General features: G+C 47.6%; 1 protein-coding gene across 1 annotated transcript; it reads right to left on the bottom strand.

Moving 5' to 3' along the window:
- Window positions 1–19207: 19207 nt before the first annotated feature.
- On the bottom strand, window positions 19208–20736 carry RASL11A (RAS like family 11 member A). The gene is made up of 4 exons (XM_061374392.1): window positions 20562–20736; window positions 20416–20472; window positions 20264–20343; window positions 19208–20090 (listed from the first exon to the last, which is right to left on the bottom strand). Exons 1-4 carry the CDS (start codon window positions 20680–20682, stop codon window positions 19638–19640), a joined length of 711 nt encoding a protein of 236 aa, XP_061230376.1. The 5' UTR covers window positions 20683–20736; the 3' UTR covers window positions 19208–19637.
- Between the last annotated feature and the right edge of the window lie 1369 nt (window positions 20737–22105).

The raw sequence follows: 22105 nt of genomic DNA, 5'->3' as shown, positions 1-22105 counted from the left end.
TAGTTTTAGCACACATTAGAGAGACCTTAATGCAATTCTCACACAAACTGCAGGCTAGCAGGTAAGAGGGGTTGCTGTGTCATCCAGGAGTCATTAGAATAGAGAAAACTTCACTGTCTGAGGGACTTCAGCAGCCTCCCAGCTAGGAGACTCGTGTTTTCCTGGCAGCAGCAACTGCCTGCTGGTATGACGTGTCTCATCTGTGAAGAGAAAGTGTTAGCCCTCTTTTGGTGTACGTTTGCAGTGGAAGTTGTGGTTAAGAACAAAATTGAAGCTGGGATGACAGAATCTTGGCATTTCTCAGATGCAGAGCAATGGGTCTTCCCCTGCTGCATATACCAGCAGCAGGATGGGCAACGGTGCCCTTTCTGGGCAGTGGTTAGCCCATGGTCTCACTCCCTGGGCTGACATCACCAAAACAGCAGCTCCGAGGCATGTGCTCCTGACAAAGTGCACATAAGGTTGGGGATAGCTGGACAGGTGAGAAAGCAGGCTCGGCACAAACACTGACCCTGCCATAAAACACCTGCAAACAGAACCTCAAATGAAGAGTGAATATAATCTCTTCATAATTAAATCTCCCAGGAATTAATCAGTTTCATCTGGATTCATGGGTAGGAAGCATATGCTCTGCTCTGATTCAGTTAAATAATGATCTGCACCAGCTGCTGTAAACTGGGTGAGTTCACTTCTTTGATTCAGTTATGCCTACGCACTTTGGAGTCAGCATCCTCCTCCTGCACAGAGCTATCTTCAGACAGTTTCTCACTCTCATGGGGCTGGGGGAGCTTGCCTGCTGACAGCATGCTGCCCCACAGTCCACCCTTCACACGGGCACTGCCTCACACCCTGCTCACTGTGCATGGAAAAAGCACAAATACCCACAGGCACCAGCCACAGCCTGCAGTGAAGTTCCCCTTAAAACTGTCTTTTTTTGAATGGCTTCAACCTCCTCGCCTGCTCTTGAGGCTGTCCCAGTGTCTCCCTCAACTCCTCACCTTGCTGAGGGATCTGCCATCTCCCACCATGTCCTGGGGCACCAAGCACCTTGAAGGACAGGACTGTGTCTCTGCACCACCAACAAAACAAGGGGCCATAGCAAGAGCTCCCTGTGGGTGACTGAGGCTTGTGTAGGCTGAGTTCATTCTTACACCACCACTGCATTAACCCATTGACTAGGGATCGATCGCTCTCTGCACTGTCAGGGTTGGCAGGGGTTTGGGTGGTTGGTTTTAGCCTCTGTCACTGAAATGTCTCTTTTCAAGATTTCATTCTGTTTTGTTTTCGTAGTCACTTAGCTGTGGCCTCAGTCTTCCTCTGGTCCATGGGGCTGACTGATGGATAGTCACCTCCTTCAAGAGTGACATGTAGTTTCCTAAGGCATCTTTCAACTTTCATAACTCTCCTCCTTGTTTCTAGAGAGACCCCTTTAGAGGAAGGTCTATTTTAGTAGATGTTGCACAGCCTGAATGCAGAGGAAACAGAACAGACACAGACACAGGTCATCTCAATTTGCTAGGTAGGCTTGACCATCCAGGCTGGGTAATGAAGTTATTGCTGTCAAGACCTGTCAATTTTGGGTCTTTATGCCTAGGTCCCTGTGACATGTACCACAAGTAAATGTTGCACTTCACAGACGTTTCTGCCAAACTCACTGACACTGCAGCAGTTAGAAGGGGCGCTGATGATTTTTATGGTGCTTTCTGGTTAGGTCTTCGGGCATCTTTCATAAGCCTTCAAGGAGAAGAAGCATAGTAATAAATAGCTTCAGGTTCTGGCCTTCTTTTGTTCTTGATTTTAACAGCTCTTGTCCTAATTATAATTTGCAATGTGATTTTAAGTAATTATGAACTGACTGTAATGTATGCAGAGTACTGATCTCTTTGTTATGCACAAAACTCATTCACTCTGACAGCGATTTCAGACGAGGAGCTTGAGCCTGTGACTCACAGCTTTGCGTAAACCATTCCACAGCAAAACCTGGGAAATAGTAAACCTTCAATAAACAGTTTTCCTTAACAGAATCTTCACTGTTACTGTTCCTTATAAGGACTCTTTGCCAGGGGAGAAGAAAACACTCCCACACAAACACGGGCAATTTACACAGAGGTCTTTCATGAGGTAGGTGATTGTTTTATACCTGAGCAGATATTTATGGCGATTACGCTGAATTACAGCACAAAAAGCCTCATGCTAGCAGAGATGCACCAGGGAAGCTAAAGCAAAACCTTGCCACGTTCCTTGTCCAGGAGTCACTGGGCCATACCCTTAGGTGCTGTGGTCATAGGTCTGGTCATAGTGGCTGGAGGACGCAGCCCAAGAGAGAAGCTATGAAACACACAGCATTCCTTATATACTAGAGGCCCATCCAAAACCACATGCTGCTCATGCACCAGGCCAAGTTGGTTAAAGCAATGCAGTCAGTAAAGCAGACTGATGAAATAATTGAAAACTTCATGGAAATCTAGATGTTCTTCCCAAAACGTGGTCAGCTTTACTGGAATATTCAAAACAATTGCAGATAAGACTGCCAGGGTTTCCTCTCAGATCATTCAATATGCCAACACTGACACAATTGCTCTCCAGTATCAGGGAAGCAGCAGATCCACTATATATGTACAAAGACCATTCACATGGAATTTATGGACTTTGAGGAGCCTGGGAAGCCAGCCTAGAAACTCAGGAGATCACTGCCCAAAGCAGGATTGATAGCTTGGTATAGGAACCTCACAGCTGGTGACACCATCAGGAGGGGAAACCAACCCCAAAACCATCAGCTGCAGTTTAAGCTATGCCGTGCACTTTGGTTGCAGAATTAGACTGGACAATTCCTCCGGCTTTGTCATCACCTGCCCAGTGCTCCTTTCAGCAGGGCTGTGGTGATGAATTTACTACAGTTTCATAATGTATCAGGTACAATTGGTTGCTCATGAACCTCACTGTGGCTCACTTGGGCTGGTTTCCAGCAGGGAAAACGTGTGCTAATGAACATCATCATTTCTGGGAGGGCAACCCGTGGCTGTGAACATTAAGATCAACCCCACTGACCAGAATGACCAATACCCAGTGCTGAAGCAACTGTGCTTCTGTCTACCATAGACAATACTTCTGAAACTGGACTTGTTCTTTTTGTGTTTGCTGATACCAGTCTCATCATCCGAGGCTTAATTCACATGAAAACAAAGTCCTGCTGGCTCCAGAGAGGGACAAGCCAGGTCCACAATGATGGGAATTCTTTATTTTATGAGAGTAAGCGTGCAGCTGCCTCACAAATGCTGGAGTTGTTAGCAAACAATGAAGCAGTTTTATTTTAGCTCCCCACAATAAAGATCTTGCAGCAGCTCAGTAAGGGAGAGGAAACATAAGAGCCACTTGGAAGAGAACAGCAGCACTACAGGCTAAATGAAGCCGTTGTCACACAGCAGTCCAACAAAGACAGGATTCCATGGCTGTGGCAGAGGAGCCTCAGCTGGGTAGCATGTAGCCCTATAGCTATACCTTTAGGCAATTACGCAAGCTAAGGTGACACTGGATCTGGTGTGGTTAATTGAAGGGCACCATTGTGGAGACAAAGCCTAGGTTGCCCCTTTGTTCCACAGATTTGCAGATACTTCCCATCAGCAAACAGGTTGAAGATGCTGCACTCACTGTCAGCAGTACAACAGCAAGGGCTCAGCATGGGACACTGCCAGGCACAGGCCTGCAGTGGAGCTTTGGCAGGGACAATGGGAAAGGGCCTGAGCCTAAATGCAGTCCTTGAGCAAAGGTGAGGTGACACTCTAGGTCCTGATGCTCATCCCACAGATGTCCCCAGAATAAAGCAGAATCTGTTATAGCAAAGGTACAATACTCATGCCTTGTTTATGGGGAGAGGGTGTCTGGAAAAGAGAGGGAAGTGAGTGTGCAATGCAGGTGTGTCATTGGGAAACACCTGCGCAAGCACTGGTAGCCAGACATTGGATGCATGAGATGATACTGCCATGGACAGCAATTAATGATTTTACAGAGGCAAATAGAATTTGGTGGGACTTGCCCACAAGACAGAAAGTACTGGAGACTAGATGCAGGCATTGCTATATTCATACTGTGTTTATGGTGACATCCCTTTCAACCTCAAAGGCAGCTGTGACTAACATGACCATGACTTGACATTATCTTAGCCCTCCCCAGCATGCTATATTCATACTGTGTATATGGTGACATCCCTTTCAACCTCAAAGGCAGCTGTGACTAACATGACCATGACTTGACATTATCTTAGCCCTCCCCTTTTTATGTTATGTTTCTGACAGCTCTAGCTCAGTTATTCTGCTGCTCTATTTTAAAGATTTGCCAAGGACAGAAAGCAATTTAGGGAACACAGCGGTTCAGGCAATTAACGCATCAAACAGATTGTCCATCCATCCGTCCATCCATCCAGTCTTAAAGGAAGAACCTACACCACTGAGTAAAGACAGCCAGGAAGAGAATCCAAGCACTGGATCACCCATGCAGTTGTCCACACTCTGAGCTCACTCCCTGGCTCCAGCTTGGATCTCTTCAACTATCTTTTTTCCAAGAGAAATCTCCTACAGAAGGACTTGTCCTGAGCAGTGTGAACACCCAGAGCAGTGTGGCATTGAGCCTGGGGTCTGTCTCCAGCAGTATTTAATTTCCAGAAATACATAGTCTAGTCCCCACTGTATTTAGATGTATGACCAAGCCTTGCAGGCTTTGCATATTCACTACCTGGGTAGCAGGTCTATCCTTAAGCCATAAGCATATTCTTAGACTTCCAGATCCAAAAAGGGGTTCATGATCATGTGAAATAGGATCTAAAGTTGCTTATGATCTTGGAAGTAGCAGGGGTTTGAGAGTCCACAAATTAATCAAGAAGTACAAATTAGAGGTGAAGTTACGTGCATAAAAGTTTGAGAAGCAGTGATTCAGTCCTAAATAGGACTTGCCAGGTTTTATGGGCTAAAAGGAAATGTATTGCTTTTTAAGGAGACGTGTGCAACCTTTCCCATCCCTGCCCCCCGAGTGTATTTTTATCAAGTCAAAGGCAATTTGAATTCATCCCTTCTCCACTTGAAGAAAATATGAGATGAGAATCTGTTGATGGCAACTTTTTTCTAACACCACTGGATAGACCTTAGGCAGTCCTCATGTAACATTTCCGTCTGTCCAGGAGACAGTCTTCAGCAGCTGGTTGATTTGGTCATGCTCCACTGCCCAAAATGTCAAGCTGGAAATGACAAACCCCAACTCTTCTTTGGTGCCTCAGGCAGTACTTTGAGTGTCATCTCCCCGAAGTGGGAATTAGAGGATTCTAGAAAGTTCAGCTGCAAGCAGCCAGTAAGACCTAGAGAAGCATCTCTCATACACGTAAAAGCCTCCTTCTTCTTTGTATCTGCTTAGGTTTTTTTTTCTCTCCATTGTTTTACTACCTCCCCTATAAAAAGGAGCATAGTGATTCTTTACCCACCTCTGTGGCATCCTTTGGATGACTAAGAAGCACTGTGTGTCATTTTATGATTTAAAGGTAAAGAATGAGGGGCAAGTTCTATCACTTGCTACTGTACTGACAGCTGTAATTGTGTGTGAGTACTTGCAAATATCAAGGCCACCTTTGGGAACAACGATGCATAATGTCTCTTCTTGCTATATTGTTTGTCCAGTAGAATGTAATGGCTAAATCAACATAAAGTGTCATGCCTTTTTTTTCCTGCTCTCCCTGGGGCTATTCTTTCTAGTTACAAATGTTCAGCTTTGGTCTCCAGGAAAATCGATGGAGATTTAGTTGTTCTCAAAGAAACCCCAAGCTAAACATTTTAAGCATTTTTCTACCATCTTGGCGTGGGATATGTAATCCCTCTCCCCCTCCGGTTGCCAGAAATTTCGAGCACTCGACTCATCAAGCTTTTGTGAAATGAGAAGTAGCATAAAACCAGGTTTATACTTAAAGGTTATTTTTCTTGGGTCTCGTTCTTAAATGTAATCACCAAAATTGTTTTTATTTGTACTCACATAAAAGGAAACTGCCTGAAAAATAAAGGCAGTTTTCACTAAAGAAAAAAAGAAATGACCTATGTATCCATCCTCTGACATTCTCTTTGTATCAACCCCTGACTTTTCAGTTCACTTCTGCACATGGCTGTGAACACAACAGAGATGCTCATGATGCAGTCAGCCAGTGACTGCAGTAAGACACAGCGTAGCTATCAGACTGTATGTGGGAGTAATCTGAAAGGAATAAAAAATGAGAAAGCACATTAAAAGCAAACTGAAATCTATGTCTATACAAAAATAAATGTTTACAGAAGAGGTGGGGATATATTTGTAATAAAACCTTCATTCTAGCACTTAGGTCTTCACAGTGGATCCTTCCTCCAGTAAAACCTTCTGTGCTTTCTAAAGGTCAGATAGCAGTCAGTAAACTAATGCCTTACCCCTCAAACCATTTTGAGAAGTGGTGAGATTTCATGCTCTAAGATGTAATTCTGCTCTTACTACAGAGAAAGTTTTCGGGAATGATGTGACACCATCATAATATAGAATCATAGAACAATTTGGGCTGGACGGGACTTTCAAAGGTCCGGCCCCCCTGCAATGAGCAGGGACATCTTCAACTAGATCAGGTTGCCCGGAACCACATCCAGTCTGGCTTCAAATGTTGCCAGGTTTGTGGCTTCTATCACCTCTCTGGGCAACCTGTGCCAGTGTTTCAACATCCTCATTGTAAAAAATGTTTTCCTCACATCCAGCCTGAATCTCCCTTCTTTTAGTTTAAAACCATCACCCCTCATCCTATCTCAAAAAGCCATGCTAAAACATCTCTCCACATCTTTCTTATAGGCCCCTTTAAAGTACTGAAAGGATGCAAAAAGGTCTTGCTGGAGTCTTCCCTTCTGCAAGCTGAACAGCCCCAATTCTTTCAGCCTTCTCTCTGCTAAGCATAGCAGGTGTCTTAGGGATTAAAGGCATTGCACCCAGGAAGGTTTGGCATCACGGCTTATGGTCTGGCTGCTCACGAAGCAGGCAGGGAAGCTGAACAATCTGGAGCAACAGAAGTAATTCACTACCATTTTGTAAAGTACTTAGCTCTGATTTTAGCAGCTCAAATACCAAAGTTGCTGTATGGTGAAGGTAAAACATCCACTTAGGAGCATCAAAGTCTCTGATGCTCTGATGCTTCAACGTGCGGAAAGTAAAAGCTTTGAAAAATACCCTTGAGGGCCCCTTGACCCATTCCTCTCAATTATTTTTCTCGTGGGTTGTGTGGAGGTTTGGGAGGTTTTGCTTTGCAAACAAGTAGACTGAAGCAGGTTTGACAGTCCAGTTCAACCAGTTGCTCACAGATCTTACGAGGAGGACGGAAAGAAGCCAGATCCTCCTGCAGCCTGTGGGTGTATCGGCATATGCCTTGTGTCATTACCTGCATTAACAACCAGGGAAGGTGCATGGCACAGCCATGCCAGCACTGATCACACCTCAGTGCCTCAAGCACCCTTGGCTTTCCTGGCACTGAGAGCAGTGTCGGTGTGGGGTACGCTTGGGTCTAGTAGGTGAAAAACAACAAGTAGCCCCAGTTTTGGAAATAAAAGACAGAAAATGCTCTCTTTATCTGCAGTTGCTTGGCAGATGAAGTCGTCAAGACCCTGCTTCATGGCTGCAAGCAGAAAATGTTTGTGCCAAACACATTACCCAATGCTTGTGTAAGGACACAGTGCACGGGGTGGAGAGCACTGGGGACCAGCACACACCCCACTACATCTGTGGTCACTGGTGCCATCATCACCACTTGCTCTTGGCAGCAGCTCAGCCAGTGGAGCACAGCAGAGGGAAGCTTGAGAACTGGAGAAGTTTCTCCTAATGCCATCATCAAACGTAACATCCTTGCAGGTAGGTTACAGTGGGCAGATGAGCTAGGAAATGAGGATGGAGGATATGTGGTGTTGACCTCCACAAGGAAGCGATGGTGGAGTAGCCGATGGCAGCACTTCCTGGCTTGTGTCACTGTTTCCCCCAGCATCAGCAGCCGCACTGCAGAAATCTCCGAGCACCTTTCTCAAAAGCCACAAGCCAGCTGTGACTTGACTGGTGCCTTCAGACCAACCTGTGGGAAATTAAACTGCCAAATTGCCCTCTCTCCTCGTCTGACCAGTGAGAATTGCTGGAGCAGCCCAGGAGCATGAGCTACCATGTCCTACTGACAGAATGGGCAAGTATGGGCTCCACAGGCATTTAAGACCAGCCCTGCCAAAACCAGGCAGCAGCTACACATAAGAGATGGCTCTGGAGGAGGGTTCAAGCACACAGGAGTCAGAAAGCTGGTGTTGGAGATTGTCTGACACAACTGAAGCTTCTGAGGGGAAAAACAGATGTCAGGCAGCACTTTGAGACTGTACTGGAGCTGTGCAGGGGCGGAGTGCAAGGGTCTGAGTAAACCTGGTGCTTTCCAAGCCTCGGTGTCCCAATGGAGCAGATGTGGATGATATCCCCATGGATGTGTGCAAACAATTCTCCCTTCCAGAAGGCTCCTGGAGGCCTTGCCCTTGAGACTTCTTCCCTTAGAAAGAGAGCAGGAGATGTGACAGCAGAGGATGGCAGCACCTCTTTCCCACCTGGCTGGACCATCCATCACCCATTTAGGATACCACAGCAGAGACAAACCCAATTACTTGCTGACCCATCAGCTCCTCTGTTCGTGTCCTTCTCCAGACAAAATAACCCCTCAAACACACCAACATACACAGCAAGCACCCCACCACCCCACCAGCTCACAGCTGGGAATGATGGACAGACAAGGCTCCTATCCCTGCCTGGGCTGGAGGGGTGCTGCCCACAATACTCATACAAACAGGAGGCAGCAGCCCCAGCTAAGGCTTGTGGCCACAAGGTTTCTGCTTCCTGCAGGTTTCCTTTCTCAGCTTGGCTCTCCCAGCAGAGCACGACCCTCTGACAAGTGTTGACTGGTAGCAAAAAGGGCCTGGTTCAAATTAGAGCTGTTGCAAGTAACAACTTGCTCAATCCCCCAAGTGCAGCCCCGGGAAGACTAAACAAAGCTGCCCTAGTACCCTGGTGAGCAACGTTTTCTCTGAGCATAACAATGAATCCATGGTTCAACAATCCAGCAGGAAGAAAAGGGCAGCAGGACAGCAAGGAGATGATGTGCGGTCACCAGAACTTCCTTTCCCAACGCTCAGCCAGCCCCTGTCCTCTCAAGAGCCACAGCTCCCAGGTTCCCATGAGCCAAAGACTTCTGGCACTGCTTTCCCCAGGTCACTCCCATGGTTTGCATGGCCATTCCCTGGACATACAGAAAAGCTGGAGAAGAGGGAAAAATCCCTGCAAGCCATCCTCCCTCCTCTCTCCTTCCTCCTTCTGTCTCCACACCAGTAGGTTGACTTAAAAATCATGCAATTTGAAAAATAAGCTTTGGAGCTCAGGATGCCCTCTCATTTTCTGAGCCTTTGGGTTGCATTAGATTGTAGCCCATCACTTTGCTTTTCATGTGTGAAAGCTAGGAATTTGCCTGGAATGACAGGAGAGATTCATCTCCAGGAGCCTAGGGGTTTAAGTAAAAGTCATACCATGGGACTTGCACTGTGAATGCAGAAGTATATAACATTAGAAATAACTTAGAAATATTAATAATAAAAGACGTCCGGCTTGCCTTTCATTTCTAGTGAGGAAAGCTGCATTTTCTGGGGAGCAGCAGCAATGGCTACACAAATGTGTCTTTATTTAGGCAGGAGAAACACTGTCAGTGCTTGTCAGTAACAAATCTTCTCTCAGTCTCTGCTTGTGGAGAGACCATACAGAATGCATGGTCAAGAGCAGAAAGGAAATATAAGATATATAAGAAATATAAGAAATAATATAAGAGATATAAGAAATATAAGATATATAAGAATATAAGATATATAAGAAATATAAGATATATAAGAAACATAAGTCTTCCAAATTTCCATTTCATTTGGGAAATCTTTCATAAAGGAGTTTGCTGTTCCAAAGTGTCCCTAGGACAGAAATTGGTTATTGACAAGCTGCAGACCTCCTGAAGTTTCCACATTTTAGGTTTACTTAAATGCTATATACTATTGCAGCATTTCTATTGTAGGGTCCATGATTTCCTTGCTTGAGCACATGCTGCTATACATACAAAGCTTGCCCTGCAAAAGAAACATTATCCTTTCTCTCACTTTTGACAGTGTGCAAAATACAATTCACAAACTAGATCTCACCTTGCTCTCAATTTTGCACCAAATGCTGAGTGTTCATAGGGAACTAAACCAAAGCAGCAAACACCCATGGGTTAATATTTTTATAAACCACTTTTGAAGAGCTGTGGACCTGCAGATTGCCCAAGCTCACCGAGGAATAGGTTGGTTTCATTAGGAAATGTGGAGATTTGGGGTTGGGTTTGCTTTTACCTGGCCTTAGCTAATGGGGGCAGAGATACTGATTTGTGACTTGGGATGGCTGTGAGTGTCCTTAACTGTGGCTCCTGTGGGGTAACCCTGACCTGCAGGAGGGCTGGGGAAGGGTGAATGGGGTCAGAACATGATAAAGTGAAGATCTTCAGCACAGGCTTGTCCAAAGCTTTTGGGGAAGAAGAGGGTGCTCAGCACTGGTAGGGGCAGCTCCTCCCCTCATGGGGATAGCAGCTCTTGGAGCCTGCCCTGGGCAGCTGAGCTGCACCCCATGCCCCAAGGCTTTCCTCTCCAGCAAGCAGAGAGCCCCACATCCCACATCTCATAGGGAGTGATGAGGTGGCTCAATGTTTCCATGGTACACTGCTGAACTGGAGATGCAGAAAGTGTCCTGGCCACAGGAGCACAGACTACACCTCTGTTGCTTTTCAACATGGGGAGAGGAAAGAGGAATCACTGTACATGGTCTAGTGTGAGGTGTCCCTGCCCATGGAAGGGGGGCTGGAACTAGATGGAACTTAAGGTCCTTTCCAACCCAATCCATTCCATGATTCTATGATTCTATTGACAGTGGAAATTATGACAATTATACCAAGTTTATGCTGGCATAACCCCACTTCCCTCTTCTTTCTTCTTTTCTATATATACACCTAGAGTGCTCTTACAAATCCTAAAGGGTGAGCTTTTATGGTATCACTGTGCTCCTTTTCCAGAACTAACTGTGCAGACCCTTAGCAATTATTTCCATGTTTCTGTCCTAAATCCCTGTGCTGCAGCTTAAATCCATCATTTGCTGTCTTCTCTACAGCTGGCATGGAGGAGACAAGCCCCGCAGAGAGGGAGCTGACCTGTGCAAATGCCTGAGGGCAGGAGGGCTCCCCGGCACTGAGCCTGTGGTTCTCAGAAATTATATGAGATCTGAGTCAGTGTCATGGGCGCAAAGTGCAAACAGATGGGGAGTGCAGTCTGGAGGTGGGATACCAGGGAGGAATGTTTGTGATCTGCTAACCTAAGACCAACTGAAGGCCTGGGACTCCAGAGAAGACTAACTCTGGCCCAGGGGATCTGAAAATGACAGCTCAGGAGCAAACCATCCCCTTGTGCAGAAAGACCAGGAGTTTGTCTAAGCAACTATCTTCTCAACTGGCATGCTAAATAAGAGATAACCACAACTGGAAACTTGGGCAAGCAAGCAAATGAAGCATGCAAGCATTGTTGATTCACTCCGGGGTGAAATCAGAAAGGACAAAATCCAGCTGGAGCTTAGTTTTGACTGGGGACAAAGAGAAACATGAAGGATGCTACACTATGTTAGCAGCAAAAGGAAACATGGAGAAATTGTGGGTCCATCAATGAATGGGGAGGGCAACCCGCTGGCAGATGATAAGCAAAAGACCAAAGCATTTAATGCCTTTTTTTGCATAGGTTCTCATTGGCAAAGCTTACTCCTGCACCCTCACATGTCCAGCATGATTTGGGAAGCAGGTGAACAACCGATGGGAGGAGCAACAAATGAAGGTCTACCTAGAGAAGCTGTCAGTATTCAGATCCAGGTGAGCAGATGAGAGCATTGATGTGACTATGGCTGCGGTCCATCATCAGAAACTCACAGTGATTGGGGACAGCTCAGACAACTTAAAGTCTCCTTCAACATTTTCATGCAAAACACGAGTTTTATGAACTGAGTATGAGTTGTATGGACAGAAAATTTGCTGACCATTAGGTCAAAGAACAGTAATCAGTGTTATGATGGGCCATCTGGCAGCCAGTCATGAACAGAGGACCACAGGGAACGGCATGGAGCTGATATTGTTCAGTATTTTCATCAGTCACCAGGCTGATGGCACAGAGGGAGCTTTCAGCACATTTGTGGACGGTAATAGATTAGAAGCAATGACGTCCATCTCCGTTTGGCAGAGCTGGCAGAGCTTCAGTCCAGAGGGACCTTGAGAAACTTGGGACCTGTGTCAATAGAAACCCCACAGAGTTCAACAGGAGCAGTGCAAAGCCTGTGCTTTGGTGCAGGATGGCATCCTACTGCCTATAAAAGAGCCATGCAGGAAAGGACCTGGGCTTTAGTAAGAATTCAGTGCAAATCGGGCAAACCATGTACTGGGGATGTGTTAGGAGCAGTGTGACTGGCAGTGAGAGGGTAGTTACTATTCCCTTTCTACCCACTGTTGGTAAGATTGCCCCAGAAGTGTTGTCCCATGTTGGGACCCCCATTTCAAGAGATCATTGAGAAACCGGAGGAAGTCCATTGGAATGCTGTCAAGATGGTCCATGGCCTAGAGAGCATGATCTGCAAGGAGATGCTGAGAGACATGGGTTTGGGTAGTCTGGCAAGGGAGTGTCTTAGGAGAAGTTTGTTATAAAACCACCAATTTTGTGGGCTCAAACTCAGCTCTCAAGTAATTTTGGATATTTTGAACTGCAGGAAACAAAAAAAAAAAAAAGAAAAAGAAAAAAGGTGAAAAATTGTCATTAGGATGTCTGAATACTCCAGAAGGCCCAGAAGATACCCAGGACTGAATGCTATTTCTTGTAAACCTGGATAATCTAGGGACAATTAGCAGGCAGTCAGAGACCTCATTTGCCACATGAAAATAATTCTGTTCTGCTTCAGATCATGCTTATATTTTATCAGCTTCGTATGTGAACGTCCCATTAACAGAGACAAATGGACTATAATATCTCCTAAGCAAGCTTCCTCAGAAATCCCTAAAACAAGCAAAAGCCAGGAAAAACAATTCATTGCACCTGATGTATCAGTTCTTGGAATTTCAGCTATATTAGGCACTACCTCTTTGTTCACTCAAATTAGACTAATTGCATGCATATTTATCATGCACTGTGCTTTACTAGCTAGGCAGAATCAAAGTAGGCTGTTTCACTACCGAGAGGGCAATTTTGCATAACAAATATGGACAGTTTTACATCAGACTAATAACACTATTCCATTATTCAAAACCAGAGCTAAAATTAGCAGTCACCTCAACAGTCAGGCGCATATTTGATCATCGAGGTACGAGCCTGTATTAGCACAGAACTCTTGCTCCTATCAATAGCCCTTCATTCTAGGTCGGTTCTCTTCTATGCCAAGATTATTGGCATGAGATAGGCAACTCAAACTACCTCTTATATTTGTATCTTCTTATTTAAACACTAAAGGGACTCCAGAAATCACGCTCCATCTGCATCCATTTGCTATGTGCCTGAAAACTACATAAACCTCCAGATATGTCATTTTATATACCTTTTTTAATAGCAAATCACTTGCTGTTGAAAGGAAAATGATATCAAACCCACCTGCTTGTGCTCACTCCAGAAGCACCAGTGCTTTCTTGAGGGTCTCCTTAACATGATACGGCTTCTTTCCCCACTGTCGGTGGCCAGGGGATGGGGATCCCCTATTACAGAGCAGGTGATGTAGCTCATCTGCACATTGTAAATAACAGACAGAGCCTTGGTGTGCAACAGCCACAAAATGGTCCATTAGGAGGTCTTTTAACAGGCAGCACTTGGACAGATGGAAAATCCCCTGGTGACCAATGCTGTGTTTTAAGTACCCTTAATCTGCAGGGACATTGCCACTCAAAAGGGATACTGGACATCTTGAGGAATGCAATAAACCCAAACAAAGCTCTCTATATGCTGTCTGAGACATGAAGGGGTGAAAAAAAGTTAAAAAAACCCATAAGTCTGATATGAAATCCTCAAATGTCCCCCCTGCCTGTACTGATGTGGTTACTTCGTGTTGAAGGCCTGGGTCAGCTTTATCCCAACTCACTTTAGGGGCAGGTAGAGGAGATTTGGCTGCTTGAGGATAGTGATGAATGACAGAATACTGTAAATCTGGGCCATGGACTTGTCCCCTCCTTACTGGGGTGCACAGACCGAGGGGGGCTGCCTGAGATGGGGGCTTCATGCAGGGTGGTTATTCCCTGCAGAGGAGCAAAATGGTTGATGTGCCTCCTGCCCCTCATGGGCTGTAGAGGATGCTTTGATCAGGGGCTGAGGAGATGTCTCAGTTCTGGTGAGGGGACTGGGCAGGATCCAGGGCTAACCCCTGGGGGCAGCTGCCCCCTTCCCTGGCACTGGGCATGGTGGGTGACAGCCAGGCCTTTTGCTACCCAACAGCTCAGTGCAACCCATTCATTTTCACCCAAATCAGCCTAATGGCATCCATATTTATTGGCTGCTGTTGCATTGCAGGTAGGTAACACCTCTTCAGATGCTTCACATCCTATGGGGCTGCCAACACCATGCTGCTGTCACTGTGGTTTCTCCATGATGTCTGCACTCCTCAGGGTTCTGCCAGTTCTGTCTCCAAGGGTTGAAGAGGCCTTTGGACTTCTGAATATCAAAAGAAACTGCAGCAGTGGGAGGTTGGCTTGCTGAGGATGACTGTGTTCTTAAAGGGTCCTGGGAGGGTCAGGCTGTGAGGCCCAGACAACAGGCACATCACTTTGCCTGCGATGGGGTTTGTTTGCAGGACGGAAGGAAGTCTCAGCTGCAGGACCTGAGTATGTGATTCACCTCGCTGCCCCAGACATGGGGGGGTTCGGTCCCCTCTTCCCAGAGCTGCTCCCAGAAACAATATTTGCTGATATTGGCTTACGGTCCCGAGGGGGGAATTACTATGATATGTTTACAAGGCCCGTTTGAAACCTGAGGAGAGGATGTTTTTAGTGATGGAGACAGAGCCAAATACCTTAGAAGAAAAATATCCCAGCTTTAAGAATTAATTACCGCTTCCCAGTAATGCAGGTTGACAAATACACTTGCGCAATTTCCTGGACAGATACGTTTTAATAGCGATGTTGTGCACAGATCAAGAGCAAAATACAGTCTGCTGAACCTGAGCACATGGGCACATGCCTTTTCCCAAGCACTGATCCAGCAAAGCCCGAAGGACAAGGCATGGGGCAAACGCAGCCCCCTGTACACAGCAGTTCACATCATGAGGGCCTCTGAGCAAGGATTTCTCCTGTGGGTGGTTATTTTCAGGCAAGAAAGGAAAACACGGATAGCAACAACCAAGTGCATTTTTGAAAACGGCAGCTGTAACATCTATGGAGCTCCATCATCCTTATGCAAACTTTACTACACAGCTTTTCAGTTGTAAATCATATCACAGGCCAGTGAAATGGATGCTCTATACCCTAATTTTTCTTTTGGTAGTGTGAGAAGATAGCATATAACTGGTTATATTCCACAGTATACATAATCAGGCATAACAAGTCACAATACGTATTTATGCTTCTTTCAGTCAGGAGAATCAGCAATGAATTTAGTAGAAAAACTTCATAAACCAACTATCTCAGAAGCATTTCCAATAAAAAGGCATTGCTTTCTCCTTCTTTTCAGACAGGTTGGAAGAGGGGGGTGGTGGAAGAGCAAGTCTGAGAATCAGTGGGGTTTTGCTGAACATCTGAATTGTGACTAATTACCCAGCATCCAAGCTGAGATGCTGTTTGGTGAGCCATGCTCTAACTCACAGTTGGGTTTTCAGGGCATCACTCTGAAGGTTCCTCAGGAGGACAGCTCTTTGGAGGATTGCATGTGATGCAGAGACAGCATCATCCCTGGAGATACTGCTTCTAGAAGGACGACTGGCTTTGGATCCTGACTTCAGGAGCAACTGAAGAGATCCTGCTGTCTTACCAGTGTGAATGACCAGTGGTCATGCACCAAGTACAACAGCTGCTGCAGAAGGTCAGCTTTCCCTAAAGGAATTATTCTGAGCCTACCCACACCTTCCTAAATACACAGCAGCTTCACCAGAAGCTATTCAAGACTGCCAAGGCTAAAACTACTTTATAGACGGTCCAGGCATGAGCTGCAGATTTGTTTCTAGTTGTCTGTCCATCCAAGCCTCCGCCACTTTTGCTCCCTGTCTGAAGCTGGAACCACAGCTGGAACTGTCTGAAGCTTTTGCCCATGGTGTGAATGCAGTCCTTTTTGTCCATGGTCTGTCTTATCCAAGGTCCTTCATCCAAACAAACCACACAAATACAGCATAGACCTGCATCACTGACCAACACACATGCTGATAGCCAAGTCCAGGCCAAGAGGCAGCAAGTAAGCAGCCTAGGTCCAGGCTGCTCAAGCAGGGCAGAAAGCAAGACATCTGAAACACCTTTTGAAGAGAACATCCCTATCTCTGTCAAGGGATCTGCTGCTCCTGAAGTGAAGAGCAGAACAAGTTGATGGCAGCTGCTACTTTAAAATTCATGAAGTCTTAAAGCACTACTGGATGATCTCAGCAGAGATAGCTAGACAAAATAGCCCACCAGGGGGGAGATGCTGATGTAGGAGCAGCCACAATAGTGCGTGATGCCACACACGTCCCTGTTTCTGAGAGCCCACTCACCTGTCTTGTCAGGGGAAATTGCTGCCATTCTGTTTCACAGCAGAGGTGGTGGGAGGAAGGAGGCAGACATATATTTTCCTCTGATCAAGGAGAAAACCTAGGCCATGCCCTACTTATCTTCCTGAAGCCACCCTTGCCTCTGGGTGAAGGACTTAGAGAGTGCTGGTGGCAAGGATACAATAGGGAGGGTATGAGTGGCCATGGCTCAAGAGAAACAAGGCTTTGAAGCTCCTCTGCTAGCACTGGAGAGATGCTCTTCCATTCCTACCTCGGTGTGCTTCTCTTTGTCTGCTCACCCAGGACTGAAGGAGGTGCTTGGGCAAAACGAGCTAGGAGCCAGAAGGCTCCTCCTGCTCTTTGCCCATCAGCTCAGGGTTTTATGGGCTGAAAACTTCTGGGTAAGGTAAGTCTGTGTACTGGGTCAAATTCTGACAGACAGCTTAGATTTATGTACCTGTACCCTAAGTGTTATCCAGAATGACCCAGCTCAGCTGCTGCCTTAGACTAGAAGCAGGTCAGAGCAACCCTCCCTCCCTGCCATGGGCATCCTTTAGACAGCAAGATTCCTCATTGCATCCCCAAGAGGCCTCATCCTGCTCCCACATGTAGCCAAACCAGCCCAACAGCATGGGAAGTGTGGGGAGGGAATGGAAAGATTCGTACCTCCACCTAAATGTGGGTGCCTACATAACAACGGGCATCTCTTTAGGTTCTCCCCATGGCAGAGATGGGGCAAACGACTGTATCCACTTGCTCCTGCTCAACCTCTTCCCCTCTACCACAGCAGGGCCCTGAGCTCCTGCTTTGCCAGAGACTGGTGCCTAATGCTTTCACTTGGCCTTTAAGGACCATGGGGAGATGCAGACAGGTCCAGTGTACGTTACCCGTCCTTTTAGCATATTTTGTGCCCATGTATGACCTAGATAACTTTAGCAACTTGCTTGGTGAGACTCTGTACTGAATACATGAGTAAGGAATTGAGATTTATTATTTCCAAAGACAGGCTACAGTTTAAAAAACAACCAAAACCCTATCACAGCAGCAATTTCTCTTGTGATCCATGACTTCAGGACAGTGAAATGCTGCATAAATATCCCAATTCTGATTTTTCAGCTCCCATTCAGGTTTCCTTGTGAATTTATGACCAGTGTGGGGAGTTCAAGTTCGTGCTCATTCCCACCACTCACCTCTCCCTGCCCAGAATCCTGGGCCTGGCAGAGCATCTCTCACAGCAAAGTATTATTTAAAATGTGTTTTAAGCAGTCATTCGTTTTGTCCCAGACATCACCATGTTTTGGCACTTCCACGAACAAAGGTTTTGGTCCCAGTTTGGGTTCCTGCAGGTCTGGAACTGCCTCCCTTCAGCTTTCCCATTCCCTTTGGTAGGGCAGCACAAGACTTTCATAAAGGAGGTTCACAGGTATCTCATGTGCCTGACTGATGTTGTGTACATGGCCCTGGATGGGGAACAGTCCTGCTAGCATCCCACACCCCTACCCAATACTTCCTCTGATGCTTCCTCACAGAGCATCACCCTTAATTTACTTGGTCACTCTTCCCTCAGTTATCACCACCAGGGAGACTTTCATCTGCAGATGAAGAATGGAGCTGTTCCAGAAAGCTTCAAGCCCCAGGGATCAGAAACACCCCTCTAACTGCAAGGCACAGCAGCATCCCTGCAGCACAGGGACTTACACAGCAGCTACCTCCCTTTCCCAGCAAGAGGAAAAAAGAAAGTGATCTTTTTTTTAATCTCATAGCTTAAGACCAAAGTAAAACCTTACTGGAGTTGTGCTTGAATGGGAACAGCGAGGTTCCTCCAGTACAGATTACTCCACTTCCACACTTTCTACCCAGCACGAAGCACAGCTTTATTTTCTTACCAACACTGTGCACATACTTCAGAGGCACATTTGAAGTGCAAACCCCACATGCCATGCTCAAACACCCAGCAAACAGTTAATAAAAATCATTCTAGTATGGTTTAGAGCTTCTGTAAAACGAGACTAAAACATCTGACCTGTTTCTAATGGCTACAAAATCGATCTGGGGAACACAGAGATGCTATTCCTTTTAAAAGTAGCTATTTTCTGCTATTTTCTGTTAAGGGAGCCTACGCATCTCTCCTTCCTACCACACATCTCCAGAGAAAGCAACAGCCATCCCACACCCTCCTTTGCTATGGATTGCTCAGCACTTTGTCCCGTGGTAATCTGTAGGAGGAACTCAACCCTCCTGTTAAACACTGAGGGCTCAAGAGATTAATTCTGTGGCACTGATTACTCCAAAGCACATCAGAAATCGGAGCTCATTCCCAACAGCTTATTATCATTCAGGCGGTTATGGGTGCAGGTAAAACAGCAGTTTTGAGGGAGGAAAGTGATCCTGTGATAATCAGAACTCTTACAGACAGTTTTGTTTTCATGTTTAATAGAGCTTTTTTTTCCTTTCTCCATATGAAGCTTTCCATCAAAGTCTTTCAAATATTCTATAAAGGCAGCTGAGTGTTACATCATTATCACTCCCATTTTGGAAACAGGAAACTGAGGCCCCCAAAAAGTCATTTGAGCAGTGTCAAACAGCAAACCCCAGCCCAAAACAGAAATGGAATCAAACCCTCCTGGCAAAAATCCCCTTCTCCAACTACCTCTATTTAGTTGCTATGCATTTTTTCTTACTGTAAAAATAACCCAACCAGTCAAACAGGAGAGAATGGCAACAAAACCGCAAGCTTTGACATACTTACTTCCATACTGCTGGTGTTAGTACAAAAATAAAGATTTTTATTCAGTAGTTTACAAAAATAAGGTCTATTGGATCACACAGGATCTCACCACAGGGGTTTATTTGACTTTGGAAGACAAAGCCTGTTTGAAACGTCTCTTTAGATCTTGCATGTTGGGAGATTTGGGCCGAGGGATGATGGATGCCCGCCTCCTGTCCGTGCTGCCGGCATGCTGCAGTTTGCTGAGCTCCTTACACAGGTACTGGAACACATCACACACACCGTGGGAGTCGTCACTTGTGGAGATCTCCAAGAACAGGCTGCCCAGCTCATTCGCCAGCTGTAGTCCCTCCTTTGCCTGCACTTGCCGGGCGTGGAGGAGGTCAGCTTTGTTCCCCACGATAATAATGGGGGTCCTGGCATCCGGGTGGACCTTGCGTATGTGCTGGTAGAGGGGCCGGACTACCTGGTAGCTGCTGTAGTCTGTGATGGAGTAGACCAGGAGGAAGCCCTCTGCCCATTTCACGCACCGGGACAGGGCGTCCAGGACCTGCACACAGTCCTCCTGCACCTGCGGTACAACAGACAGCACAAATTTGATATCAGGCAGTGAAAGCATAAAGCCCGTATCATAGGTGGCACCGTTAAACAGGTCTAAAGGGAAGCCTGGCCTTGGAGGAAACTGGGGCTCAAAAGCTGAGCCTTCAGGTGGCAGGGTGCTGCCCCCCCGCCTGCAGCTCGTACCTGGATGCACCCCGGCGTGTCCTGGATCTGCACGGCAACGTGGTCACCCTCCAGACAGACCAGCCGGGAGTAGAGGCTGCCTGGGGAACACAGAGCGTCAGGCACCACCCGCGGCACCGGGACCCCGCACCCGCCGCCCGCCGCCGCCTCACCTGTATTGGGCTCGTAGTCCCCGATGAAGCGCTTCGTCAGGAACCGCACGATCATCGCTGAAACACAGAGGGGCCGCGTTAGGCGGGTCGGATGGGCGGGCACGGGAAGGGAGAGGGGGCTCGGACGGGCAGCCCCCTGCACTCACCGCTCTTGCCAACGCCGCGGGCACCCAGTACTGCCAGGCGGACCTGGGGGCCGGGCAGCCCCGGCGCGCACTCGGCGATCGGCGCCAGCAGGAAGGGCTGGGACATACTCGGCAGGCGCATGGGAGGGGCGGCCCGGCGGCTCCGCTCGCCCCTGTCGGCTCGGCCCGGTTCCACTCGGCCCCTGTCCCCTCAACCCGCCAGGCAGCGCCCAGCGCGGGCGGCCGCCGGCGCCTCTTAAAGGCTCCGGGGCAGCTCCGTGCGCGGGTCCGCCCCTCGGCGGTACCGCCCCCCGCAGCACCTCCCGCCCCCCGCAGCCGTCCCCAGCTGTAGCCCCGCTCGCTGCCCACCCTATGGCACCGCTGCCCCTTCCTCCCCACACCTCCCCTCTCCCCCGGTCCGGCCGTGCGACCTGCGCCCCGCTTTGGGCGGGCACCGCAGCATCCCGCCGCGAACCGCCCTCCTCCGGGGCAGGCGGGGGGGCAGCACCGTCTCGCGTGCTGGGGAGGGTGCACCTCCACCACTGCAACAGCCTGCGGCTTCTTGCACCCTCCCTGCAGCGGGGGATGTGAGTCAGGACTGAGAGGAAGTGATTTACTCTTATACTCCAGATTATTCTGTTTCCCACACCTGGACACATCCCTCCATAGCCACTGTTGAAATCCCGGACTGGATCAAGCAACAGCCAGTCCTGAAACCAGAGCAGCCCACAGGGCTCCGAGGTCTGGATTAGGCCCTTCAGGTTTTTAAAGTGGAACGAAGTTTCAAAGAGGGGTGCTCCACCACAAGCCTCAAACCTGCCAGCAGCAGCGTGGATGCTTCCGTCTCTGCAAACTGTTGCCCTGGCTCCTGCAAAACTGCTTCTGAAGCACGCAAGCGTGTTAACGGTTTACCAAATAATCCATTCAGGGGCTGCTTTATCAGGCAGAGAAGTAACACAAGACAGCAGGAAACAACACGGAGGGTAGCAGACTGGCACTGGAAAGGAGACGGGATGGGTCTGTGGCTTCACAGCCTGTAACCACACAGGGATGGAGCTACCGTGGGAGCTGCAGGGCTGATGCCCAGGGCAGCACTGGTCCCAGATACCCATGGGCAGCTGAGCTGAACCTCAGCAGAGCTGTGCACTGGGGCTGTACACAGTCACCTTCCCCTCCCCTTCAGCACAGCTCCTGAAGATTCATGCAGTGACAAGCCATGGTTTTCCTCACTTTCTCCTTGTCCTCCCTCTTACTTTCTCCCTACAACCATGAGAGTCCAGGTACTGACCTGCTGTGTGCTTCTTCAGACACCCTCACTCCAGTCCCTCCAGTGACATGAAAATTCACAAGAAGGAATGATGCCAGCTCTGCTCTACCAGTGAAGGTGGTCCTGAGAGAAGAATCCTTGATGCCATGGGGACAAGGATGGGGAGGAGCTGCTCCCTGCTTCCTGCAGGTAACATGAAGGCCACTTTTAACCTGAAAAATTGATTGCCTCTAGAATTTCTACTTCCCATCATGCCAACAAGCCCTTTTATTTTTGTAAACAAGATTCTTCTTTTATC

This window comes from Neopsephotus bourkii, unplaced genomic scaffold (assembly GCF_033783945.1).
Source record: "Neopsephotus bourkii isolate Nb327-2 ecotype Australia unplaced genomic scaffold, CSIRO-AGI_Nbou_v1 NB_1638, whole genome shotgun sequence".
NCBI classification, from domain to species: domain Eukaryota; kingdom Metazoa; phylum Chordata; class Aves; order Psittaciformes; family Psittacidae; genus Neopsephotus; species Neopsephotus bourkii.
This window is presented reverse-complemented; position numbering and strand designations above follow the sequence as displayed.